This window comes from Vigna umbellata, chromosome 2, assembly GCF_029865625.1.
Source record: "Vigna umbellata cultivar VRB3 chromosome 2, Vumbellata_1.0, whole genome shotgun sequence".
NCBI lineage: Eukaryota > Viridiplantae > Streptophyta > Magnoliopsida > Fabales > Fabaceae > Vigna > Vigna umbellata.
Window position 1 is genome coordinate 5,293,565 of NC_142166.1, and position 12,463 is coordinate 5,306,027.

At 30.6% G+C, this 12,463-nt stretch overlaps 2 protein-coding genes across 2 annotated transcripts; one reads left to right on the plus strand and one right to left on the minus strand.

Annotated features, from left to right (window-relative positions):
- Positions 1-462: 462 nt before the first annotated feature.
- Positions 463-4,450, minus strand: LOC124828237 (cold-responsive protein kinase 1-like). The gene is made up of 8 exons (XM_047301490.2): positions 4,213-4,450; positions 3,662-3,823; positions 3,478-3,543; positions 3,232-3,362; positions 2,570-2,783; positions 1,708-1,939; positions 1,019-1,169; positions 463-882 (listed from the first exon to the last, which is right to left on the minus strand). Exons 1-8 carry the CDS (start codon positions 4,232-4,234, stop codon positions 592-594), a joined length of 1,269 nt encoding a protein of 422 aa, XP_047157446.1. The 5' UTR covers positions 4,235-4,450; the 3' UTR covers positions 463-591.
- Positions 4,451-8,652: 4,202 nt separating this feature from the next.
- LOC124828245 (putative xyloglucan endotransglucosylase/hydrolase protein 23) lies at positions 8,653-10,201 on the plus strand. The gene is made up of 3 exons (XM_047301500.2): positions 8,653-9,021; positions 9,198-9,391; positions 9,578-10,201. The coding sequence occupies exons 1-3, from the start codon at positions 8,668-8,670 to the stop codon at positions 9,948-9,950; spliced, it is 921 nt and encodes a 306-aa protein (XP_047157456.1). The 5' UTR covers positions 8,653-8,667; the 3' UTR covers positions 9,951-10,201.
- Positions 10,202-12,463: the final 2,262 nt, after the last annotated feature.

Below are 12,463 nucleotides of genomic sequence, written 5' to 3' on the forward strand. Positions count from 1 at the left end.
GTTATTATAGGTAAACTTGAATTATTGATAAATTTTTTGTAATTACAATGAGATTGTGTTAGTGAAAATTATATTTTTCTTTTAAGAAATGTAAATGAATTATATACTAAACTTTCATTATTAATAAAAAAAACTTTTCTATAATTTAAATTTAGTATTTTATAATCATTACACTAAATTAAGGTATTTATAAAAATATATTATTATTATTAATGAAATTCATAATAATACGATAATGTTTCAAAAATATTATAAGCCTATAATATAAAAATATTAAATATGTATCAATATTTATAATAATTTTAAAATAATTTATAAGTATTTATATATATACTAAAAAATAAAAAATATTAATAAAAAGCCTAAATAATTATTCATTATAAGACCATGTCTAAATAAACAAGAGTTATTAAGCTGGATACATAATGAAACTCAACTACTGTTGAATTCATTGCAGTAGTAAAAGTAAATCACATATTTTATAGTTATGAAGAGCTCATATAAACCCTATCTATCCAACAAATCCAATAATTTTTTGTTTGAATTGGTGGCTATAGCCTTATGGGTAGGAAACACAGATTTCAGTGATGTTTATATGGGAGATGTTAAACCATGATATATTTCCCCTAAAGATTGTTTCTCATCATCCTTTTTTGCTCCTCGATCCAGAAATGCTGGCCTCATTGGTGTTGTCACCATTTCAATTTTGAATGTCAACAATGCCACAATCTCTGACATCGGAGGTCTCAAATGTGCATCAGGCTGCAGACATAAGAAAGCCACGTGGATTGCTTGCATAACATCCTTTTCTACCAACCCATGTTCTTGAAGTTTCGGATCTACAATGTCTAATATCCTTGCATTCTCGTACAGTTTCCATGCCTAGTATCATCAAACTAATTAACATACTTCATAAAATATAATTTATGTTACATGCAGCACATAGAAAAGAGATTGTGGTGCTAGCATTTCCCTAGCAACAATACAGACATATGTATTTGAAAATGTGAGAACTTACATATTCAGGGAGGTACTGCATTTCTGATGGCAAAGTGTGGTCAGTGTTTTTCCTGCAACAGATTATTTCAAGCAAGAGAACTCCAAAACTATAGATATCTGCCTTTTCTGATAATTCTCCTCTAATGGCATATTCAGGAGCAGTATAACCTCTGCCCAAAAAGTAAAAAACAAAAACAAATGACATTTATCAATGGAAACCTCTTAACTTTAGATAGTTATGTTGTTTGGCACTTGAAAATGTTTCGCATCTCAATAAAACAAGTGACAAACAAAAGTTACAATGCAATGCTAGGAACATTTTGTCAAACATCCTATTTTCACTGTGCATAAAACTACAATAATCATTTTACACATAAAGTATAATAACATTGATGTCGTAACAAATGGAATTTAATGTTGGTGTACTTCATCCAATCACCTCAAACAGTATCAGAGAGGGTGACTTTAATGATATGCTGCTAGATATGATGTGTTGAAATGTGTGGAAACATTAAAAGTTCTCAGCAGAAAGCACTACTTTTGCAGGCCGGGCAGTTGGCAGCACTAAAATCATAATGATGATCAAATTGCTCTGAACCATATGATGAACTATTAATGCTATATAGCAACTTTTATTCAGTGAATGCAAAGAAATAACATTCTATAATATAAGGATATAGTTTTAATTTTTTTCCATAAATGACATACAGTGTTCCAGCGAACTGTGTGCTAAGATAAGCTTGATCTTCCGGGAAAAATCTAGCTAGCCCAAAGTCCCCAATCCTTGGCTGAAACTTTTCATCAAGAAGAATGTTGCTTGCTTTGATGTCTCTGTGAACAATTCTTTGGTGTGAATCCTCATGAAGGTATTGTAGTCCTCTGGCTACTCCCAGAATAATTTGGAATCTAGTTCTCCAATTCAGAAATTGATCACTGTTTTCTGCATTCAAGAAGCAGTCAAAAGAAAGAATTGTTCCATCAATACAAACCTAAGCTCCTTCAAACATTCATCAAACAGTGGTTTAGGTGTCCACTATATGAATATTCCACTACAGAAATAATTCTATAAGAACTATAATGAAAGTGATAGTTGATAATCCAGATTAGACCCAAGTTTCTCCTGATAATCAAGATTAAAACACCCTTAATCAATGAGATTGAGCCTTGTACATGCATTTTTATAAATTTAACTTCATTGTGTTCTCTTATACACTTCATTACTGTTAGTATTCTTCACAAAGTTAGAATGGGTTCTTTATTTGAGTTAATTAAATTCTGGTAGCTTATTGATCAATGTAGGTAATCAATATCTGGTGCAAAGTTGATAATATTAGGGAGAGGAAAAAATGTTCATACATGTTTCATTATAATTTTATTATATATGAAAGTTTCTGTTTGTGATATGTTGTCATTGGTGAATTTGTATAAGTTTTGGAACTGTGTTGTCCTTGTATAGAACTATATTAAGACTTTTATGTTCACTAGAATAACAGATTTAGCAGGTAAAGTTTCACACCAGTAATTGTTTATAATTAAAAAGGACCAAAGAGAATTCAGAAAGAAAGGATACCATGAATAAAGAGGTCCAAACTTCTGTTTTTCATGTATTCATAGACAATTATCCTTTGTGGTCCATCTATGCAGCATCCAAGAAGACGAACCAGATTTTTGTGTTGTATACTAGTGATTGTTCTCACCTCTACCAGAAATTCTTTTTCTCCCTGTTGAGATTTGTTGAGAGACAATTTCTTAACGGCAACCACCCTTCCATCTGCTAACTTTCCCTGTTAAAACATAACAACGCTCTAAAAATGTGGCTTAACTACAGTATAAATATACAATAAAATCTTGTCTCATAAGTAAATTTTATCACATATTGTTAGATTTAAAGTTTACTTTTATCATCTCTGATCCTTGCAATTATGCTACTTATGAGAATACTTATGACTTTTTGTTCAATTTGCCTATTACCAATCAATCTAAAACTTCACTTGTAAATACCATGCCAACAAAAATATGACATTGTATTATGATCAAGAGGCACTTCATAGGTAATGTCATCTTACAAAATTTGATTTTTAACCAAATCTAATAGTACCCTGTGATCTGTGTAACCAATTCCAGGATAAGATAAGACTGAAAAAAACTGGTGATTTTACTGCATGTATAGATCAAGTTCGCAACTCCCTTTATTAAATTCTCTATGCTTCCTATTAGATATAATGTTTATACCTTGTAAACAGGTCCAAATCCACCACTTCCAAGAAAATTATCTGCATGGAAATTCATGGTTGCATTCTTCAATGTCTGGTAGTCAAAGCAGTTAATTGTCCCGAGGTTTCCACTAAAGAACTCCTTGGACCCTGTGTACATATTGAAATTAATTAACTTCAATATATATATATATATAGAGAGAGAGGTCCAAGGATGATATATGCAAGATATTTGATTAAACATGCAATTCTCTGTTAGAGATACCTGACTGTTGATTAGATGAAAAAATCATCTTCATCATATCTGCTGATTCTCTGTGTTTCCGAATCTCTAATTAAGAACAAACAGAAACATTTATTCATAGGATAATCACGGATATTAAACAAACCACAAGGTCTCAAAGATTTTTACATTAGTTTATGATGATTTTTCTCATTTATCAAAATACCTTGCTGTTCTGTCATATTGTGTGGTGACCATTTTAGACGCTTCCGAAGTACATACAAAAAAATCAACACTATGAGCAGCACAACAATTCCTCCGAGGATGTAAAACAATGTTTCTTCAGATTTGTGCTGTGGTGTCTGTGTCATATTAGAGAGTGAAGCTTCTGTTGCAATCAATCACAAACTTTATCAAAGATCATATGATTCATGATCATGTTCAAGACTTGGTAAAATGAAACAAGATGCATCAAAGAAGTTCTACCAAAATCTTATTTGAAGTAGCTACAATGTTTGTTTTGCTTTGTTCAAGTTTCTGGAATTAGTGGATGACCCTTTAACAATTTACTGGGTCATGTGATTGAGTGTGGTTTTCAAATTGAACCAATTCAATGCTACTAAATAATCCTGAAACATTCTAGCTTCAATGGATGATCAAAATGTATGTATGCTCAACTTATGATGCATGAATTTGCAATTGCTATAACAAAAATAAGTTTGACCAACTGATATATCACTGTGACAATTGTGCAGACACAAATTGAGAAAATGAAACCTTGGAGTGTTCGGGGAGACATTCTTGGAGAGAAAAGAAAGCTTTCTGTGGTTCAATTTCTCCTATTATTTTTTCTTGCTTTGTGTTATTCTATTTATTAATCTGTACTTTGTTGTGAGAAAAGAGAAAGAGATTGACAGTTCATATGTGTGTGACAGAAAAAGGGAGAAGTATTCTAAGAATATCCCATAGAATAGATCGAAAACAAGAGGAGAATGATTTCTTCTGCTAGAAATATGCCAATGATTGGTTACATAGGACTCTTGAACACATATTTTTTAATAATATTTTTTTACAAGAGTTGATGGAAATCCAAAATGTTTATAGCATCCCCTGTTTTTGACCCTTGTGATATTACAAAGGACACAACAAATATTTACATGCACTGGTAGGAACTATCTCTACCAGCAAGAATAAAAATTATGTCTATAAAAAGGACTTAAACTAACAACGTTTTCAAGTAGTACAATTTTTCTCATGACAACTGTATGTTCTCGTATGTTAATTAAATTAAATGATGGAATACTCTTTAAAGATTCTAATGGCGATAAAAACAAGTAGCACATTGTTGGAGTAATCTACACCTCATGAAATTCAAACCATCATTTAAAATCTAAATATATCTAATGGTTGAAAATATTCTAGCCTCAATTTAAATATTTTCATTTTTAAAATGATAAAAATATATATTTCCTTAAAGCAATTTCCGAATTTCAAAAGTAAGAAATGAAATTTAAATATACTAAACAGAAGAGGTCACGCTTGTTAGGTACAAACAAAGTCCCATATTAGATAAAATAAGAGATGAACATGAGTTTATATACACATAAGATACTTTCATTGATAAGAAGTTTTTTGGAGTGGTACCAAAAACAAATCTGTGAGGGTATAAATAATCTTTAATTGATTAAGTAAAATGTTATTTTTCATTTAATGAGATTGCTTATTTTTTATTATATTTATTAAAATATTTTTTAATTTCTTATATTCATCACATCTTAAACAAACATTCATAAATTTTTATTTCAAATCATATAATCTTTTTCTTAAGGCTTATACTAAGCTGATGAGTTTATGTGAATCAATTCTCTATGAGTGTATATAAGCAATAGACTCGATTATGGAATCGATTTCATATGTGAGTGTGTGTTTGATTTTTATATATATATATATATATATATATATATATATATATATATATATATATATATATATATATATATATATATATATTATATATATTACATTTACAATATAATTTAATAATATAAATAATTATTATTATCATAATAAAAAATAATATATTAATTTTAATTATAAGAACAAAATAATAATCTTATATGTTAATTTATTAATTTTTTTTATCAGTCAAATCATTCAATAATTTCATCTCCAAATCTACTTATATTCAGTTTCAAATTCTTTAAAAGATACCACTCAAATACATTTACTCAAATCCACCAAAATCTATCCACACTTTCTAAAATTTGTCTTTCACAAGTGAACTAATCCAAACAACACTACAATACTCTCAAATTCAATCCACTTAGATTCCTTTCTCCAATCCAAGAACACATAGTATACATATAATAAGGGATTTTCATTTTGACTTGGAATGGAGTGCACGTCTTTTTTTACTAAAAAGTATATAATATACTTCGAAACTTGGAATCATGATAAGTCCAGAGGGTGTTGCTTCTTTCGTTATGGAGGCATTATTCTTATGAAAGTGACACCTCAGTTTGTAAAAAATTGATAAATAATGTTGGAATCAAATTTAAATTGAAGTATTTGATGAAAAATGATGATTTATACGAAAAACTAGACCCAAAACGATTAAAGAAGAATAACTTCATCTTGGTGGTGGAAAGTGATTGATTGCGTTGGATTTGTACATGTACACAATCATTCTAAACAGCATTTTATTGCATGCCTAATCCCTAATCCCTATATATAAATGCATGCATTCTTTGATCGTTACAACAATAATTGCACCATATTTAAACCTAATCTACACACCAAAGATAAACACTAACCACAGTTTTAAAATGACCCCTCACCAAACACCCTTTGGAACAAACATTGCGTCACTTTCTCAAAAGCAAATATATAAATATTATTCTTGGTTTTATGCTATTGCGAAAATTTAAGCTTTTATTGATGTAAACAAAATTTGATGCAACATCTCAGATTATTGGTTAATAATACATAATTATTGGTTAAATTAAATAGATATAAAAAGTTGATAGCTGCCATTAAGATGAACACAATCATAGTTGAAAAATAATGAGTTGAAAGGAACCAATGTGCATGGTGTACTGTGGTTGTCATCCAATTAATCTGCAAAACCGAGTGGTCTAAATGAAAGACACTGATATTGATGTCTGATGCGAAACATGAACATATATATATATATATGCCTCTTTTTCTTAAACTAAAATTTCAGACTGAATTTGATTAAGGTGTTGATGGAATAGGTGACCCCAGTTTGTTTATGGTGGGGAATCCCTAATTAATTTTATGTAAATCCATGCAATTAGAGATGAAAAAGCATATGCCCACACTGCATTAAGTCCAGATTAGTGTTAGCTATTATACAATATTATTCAGCTGTGATGAATGGTGACGAATCACAGCCAGCTTTAGATGAAAGCAACACTTGACCACTGTAAGACCTATATTTTGGAACAAAGTAGTCATACTTTAAATGCGAAGAACTTTAATATAAAATATTAATTTCCTCTCCTTTCATAACACGTATTCACAATTTTAAAGTTTATTGTTCTAAAAGTGTGGATAAAAAATACTATGAAATGAAAACAGGTCTGAAAAAATTGAATGGTATATAAAAAAACGTTTGAATCTTTATGTTTTGTATTAGAAGTAATGTAAAATCTTTTACCAAAGCAACTCATGCACTTCTCATGTTGAGATATCTCGCTCATTATTTAAAAAAAAAAATTTAAACTTAATTCAATTTTATAAAATTAATTAACTTGTAAAATAATATTTGTATTTACTTATACAATATAAACTTATTTTATCTTTAGTGAAAACACCTATTGTTATGTAACATACGTAATTTCATAATCTAAAAATTAAATTATCATAAAAAGCCTAAATAATACATATTTTTTTTCTCTTTAACTCATTCTTCTTAACGATACAGTTTTATCACTATATTCTCCAATAACACAAATTATCACTATCCCCTTTTCAAGACCCCTGCCGTCACCCCAAGTCTGATGTCAACCACGAAAGCCACATAGTTAAACTTAAAAAAACAAGTTTAATATTTTTAATATAATATAAGTTTAATTCTTTTATGATATTCTTTATTAGAATAAAACTATTTTTGTATAATGCTATTTATAAAAATAATATATCTACATATACATATAAATCAATTTTTTTTAATTTTTACATTAAATAAAATTTATTAGTCGAGTAATAAGTTCTTAAAAAATAGAAAAATCAATTCGATATTGTAGAACTAAATTTTCATTGATTTTTCGAGAGAAGGTAACATAAACACATTCCAGTTGCTTAGAAGCATAATTCTTACCTTAAAAAACAATCGTGTTTGGTAAATAAAATGGTAAGAACGTTTTTTAATTGTTTTCAAAAAGACTACTTTTCAGAAAAGAAAGTTAACAATAGATAGGAAACACATAAATATGATTATATCTTCGTAGAAATTAGTTTGTTTTAACTTTTTTTCGTTAGAAAAATCCGAAGCCATAGAAAACAGGAGTGCATTTGAGTTTTAGGATATGATTATTGAAAAAGATACTTAGTCTCCAACTACATAAAAAAAACAACGATGTTTATCAAAATAGGTGTAGGGTATGGGGAGGAGGTAGTAATAATAGATTGATTCATGAAACAATTGACCGTGAAGAAGATTATATTATTATTATTATTATTATTATACATAACAACAAAAGATTAGACAGCAGCCAATTTGATTTGATGTGTGAAGCCAATTTTGATTTGATGTTTGGATATTGAAAACCAATACTTATAACCTCATACAACCACACACAAATAACATATTAACAATTAGTTAAAAAGTGATAACCTAAATTGATAAGACTGCACTTGGATATTATCCCTCCTTAGCTGTCATGGTCCCATCTCACTTTATGCCAAGTCAACAATTCTTCACTATTTTTATCTCTCCATAGTTTCCATACATAAACTTCATTAAAGATTGTTTAACTTTAAATAAACAAAAGTTAGTCAAATAATATTATCATGTAATTTAATCAGTTTATTGCACCAGCATTTGCCTATTACATAAAAGAACAACATTAATCATCTACTACATAAGTTAGATCATTTTCCCTTTCTCACAACCACTTGCTCTACTTTCAAATCCAATCACCCTTTACATTAATAATTGCCTCTTATCTACATCTTGGCCTCTATAAATAGCTTCAAAACTTGACTTGCATGCACCACTTTCACCAAACATATCTATTTTTTCCTCTCTATTGCTACACAAAACCAAGGCATATCATCGTCATCATCACCACTTTCGTTGAGATGAAAAATATTAGGTTTCTTGCGGTGGTGGTAGCTACGTTTGTGGTGGCAGCCACCGCCGGTAGCTTCTTCCAAGACTTTGAGTTAACATGGGGTGGTGGTCGTGCCAAAATCCTTGAAAATGGAAACCTTCTTACTCTCTCCCTAGACAAGGCTTCTGGCTCCGGCTTTCGTTCCAAAAACGAGTACTTGTTTGGAAAAATTGACATGCAGCTCAAACTCGTGCCTGGAAACTCAGCTGGCACTGTCACAGCCTATTACGTAAGTGATTGACTCGAACTAGTTTAGCTCTTCATGGTTTTATTTTGAACTCAGATAAAATTTGCACGCTCGTGTGCAGATAAACACATCGATCAAACATTAAAGAAATCCGTTAAAGCGTTGTTTAGCATGAAATGTTGTGAAATAATAAATGGTGTTGCTTGTGATTTATGCAGCTGTCTTCTCTGGGACCTGCTCATGATGAAATAGACTTCGAATTTTTGGGCAACTTGAGTGGTGATCCTTACACTCTTCACACCAACGTATTCAGCCAAGGGAAAGGGAATAGAGAACAACAGTTCCATCTATGGTTTGACCCCACCAAGGACTTCCACACATACTCCGTCCAATGGAATCCTGCAAGCATCATGTAAGAGACCATAACCAGTTAACGTCTCAATTTCCCATGAAAGATGCACTTTTTCCTTTTTTTTCTTTATATTTGATTACAAAGGATAAATTTTTCAAAACCATCAGCTATTATATTCATCTTTCGCACGTCAATTTGGCTATTCACTCACAAAAAATCAACCTTTTCTGTGATTTCATCTATCAGATTTTCTGTGGATGGAACACCGATAAGGGAGTTCAAGAATTTGGAGACAAAGGGTGTTCCATTCCCCAAGAACCAACCTATGAGAATATACTCTAGCTTATGGGATGCTGAGGATTGGGCCACGAGAGGTGGGCTTGTGAAAACGGACTGGAGCCAGGCCCCATTCACGGCCTCATACAGAAACTTCAATGCAGAAGCTTGTGTTTGGTCTTCTTCAGGTTCTTCTTCGTGTTCTTCCTCCTCTGGCCAATCACTGGACGCCACGGGGCAAGCCAAGCTTCGTTTGGTGCAAAAGAACTACATGGTTTACAACTACTGCACTGATATCAGACGTTTTCCACAAGGGCTCCCTCCAGAATGTTCCTTTGCTTGAGGATCAACACGAACATCAAACCAAAGTTGCATATATTATACTTTAGAAATTGTCCCAATATACGTAAATGCATGTTTTGTTAATTCCTTTTCTTGTATGAATTTGTGGAGCTAAAACTATGATTGTTGGTCTGTGCTTTGTTGAGCACTGACAGATAAATTGTGTGCAAAATCATATTCATGGCACTGTGTAATGTGCTGCAATTGTAAACTATTCCAATTAATAAATTTGTTTCAGAGGGTTAAAAAGCTCATGCAACTCTTATTCTATTGGCTTCCCAAAAGTGCATGATACAAAATATAGTAATCTACAGTTTCATGCCTTTGGTTCTCATTCTTTGGATAAAAAATTAAATTTAATTAGTATATGACACGTACATTTATTCAATATTTTTTAACTCAAAGATTTATAATAATAATATTAATGAAGGTCACGCACACGCGCAAACACGCGCGCATGCACGCACACATTTAATGCTTTAAAGTGAGTTTCCCGATTTTGTATATCCTGAAAAAAAAATTGAAGTAAAGAATACTATCCGACTAGATGTACCTTAGGTCATGGCCATTTTCTTTTTGCATTCCATTTTTTCTTATTTAAAATATATTTTCAAATAGATTATTTTAGAATATATACAATTGGGAAAACTTTTAGATTTATTCCAAAAAGATGAAGTTCTTTTATGTGTAAATAATATAATAGAAACTGGAGAGTGTATAGAAGCCTGAGAGTAATATATGGCTAGGTGAAATTTCCCTAAAGAAAAGTATCTAACGTTATATACAAATTCAATTTTAAAGAATAAACTTAGGAGTGGTAGGATATTGAAATGGAGAAAATCAAACGTGGAACTTAAAATAGAGAAGATAATGGTTTGAATGGGAGAAGGATATAGTGGTAAACCTTATTAGAGAGGTGGATGATAGTACACTAGTTAGAAATAAAGAGAATGAAAGGATATAAAATCTTTATTTTTGTTGATAAAAAAAAAAACTTCAGAAAGAGGACATAATTGGAACAAAAATAATCCAAAAACAACGAACCATCACCCTCACTGCTTTAACGCATAAAACACCAACAAGTGGAGGTCCCAAGACAGAGCCATAATATTCACGCAAAAATAAATAAATAAATAAAGTTGCGTAACCCGGTGAAAATAAAAACAAATCTTCTATTCTTTTATTAATGGACTATCTTCAATAATATATTAATCAGCATATTCTTTCATATATTATTATTATTGTTATTATTATGGAGATAAACATGCCTAGAAGGAAGAAGTTTGTGGAATATGGTGAAGTGTGGTCTCAACAGGGAACGATAATAACAATGCTTTCAACAGTAATTCAATTATTCATTAAATAAGGTGTTGATTGGTTTATAGATATAGGGTTAAATATGTTTTTGGTCCCTTAACTTTCAGTGAAAATTGAAATTAGTCCCTCTTCAAAACTTTGGACTAATTTAGTCCCCAAACTTTAGAAATGTGTGAATTTAGTCCTTTTAACCAAATTTTGTTAACTTTATTTGATGTTTCAAACACATTTATCAGTGAACATTGAAGCAAAAATGTGTCAAACGGGATAAACAACTCAAATGCTATCATGAAACGCACTTAAAACATCAAATAAACCTAACAAAATTTAGTTAAAAGGACTAAATTCATACATTTTTAAAGTTTAGGGACTAAATTAGGCCAAAGTTTTGAAGAGGGACTAATTTCAATTTTCGCTGAAAGTTAAGGGACCAAAAACATATTTAACCCATAGATATATGATAGAACTAAAATTAACTTAATAAAAATTTTGTAATAATTAAATAAATATACAAAGTAACATTAAAAGTATAATTATAATTCTATGATATTAAAAACTAAAATAAAAAATAAATGTATAGGTTTTAATATTTAAAATGCATATAAAATTAAAAATAAATGTTAGTCATATTAAAATTTTAATATTTTCTTCTTTATTATCAATAAATTAATTATTGGAACATACGAAAAAGGACACAAAACACAAAGGGTTTGCAAAGAGATAGATAAAGCAAAACGAGAGAGTTTTACAGAGACGTCTGCATGGAATATATAGGCATGCAGAAGGTTTATACAGAAACAGAGCAACTAAACAGAAACTAACTAAAACAGAAAGAGGTTTGAATTACAACAGCTAACACTCTTCCTTAATTCAAATTCTCGAAGGACACCATTCCAATTTTTGATCGCATATTCACGAACTTATCAATGGCAAAGACTTGGTACATAGATCTGCCAATTGTTCCAAAGTCTTGCAGTATGTTAACTTGATCCTTTCCTTGTTAACAACATCACGTAAGAAGTGAAATTTCACTTCAATGTGTTTGCTCCTCCCGTGGCTGACAGGATTCCTGGCAAGGTTTATGGCCGAAGTATTGTCCATTCTCAGCTCCACAGGTTCCTCCAAAACAATTCTCAGCTCAGACAATAATTCTTCAAGCCAAACTCCTTGGCATGCAGCATAGCAACCTACGACATA

Excerpts from the sequence above, each read along its gene's own strand:
- LOC124828245 (XM_047301500.2), top strand. The coding sequence starts at position 8,668 with ATGCACCACTTTCACCAAACATATCTATTTTTTCCTCTCTATTGCTAC. Across the intron at positions 9,022-9,197 it reads GCACTGTCACAGCCTATTAC|CTGTCTTCTCTGGGACCTGC; the intron begins GTAAGTGATTGA and ends TGATTTATGCAG. Across the intron at positions 9,392-9,577 it reads TGGAATCCTGCAAGCATCAT|ATTTTCTGTGGATGGAACAC; the intron begins GTAAGAGACCAT and ends TTCATCTATCAG.
- LOC124828237 (XM_047301490.2), bottom strand. The coding sequence starts at position 4,234 with ATGTCTCCCCGAACACTCCAAG. Across the intron at positions 1,940-2,569 it reads TTTGGACCTCTTTATTCATG|AAAACAGTGATCAATTTCTG; the intron begins GTATCCTTTCTT and ends TCTTGAATGCAG. Across the intron at positions 883-1,018 it reads TGCAGTACCTCCCTGAATAT|GCATGGAAACTGTACGAGAA; the intron begins GTAAGTTCTCAC and ends TGATGATACTAG.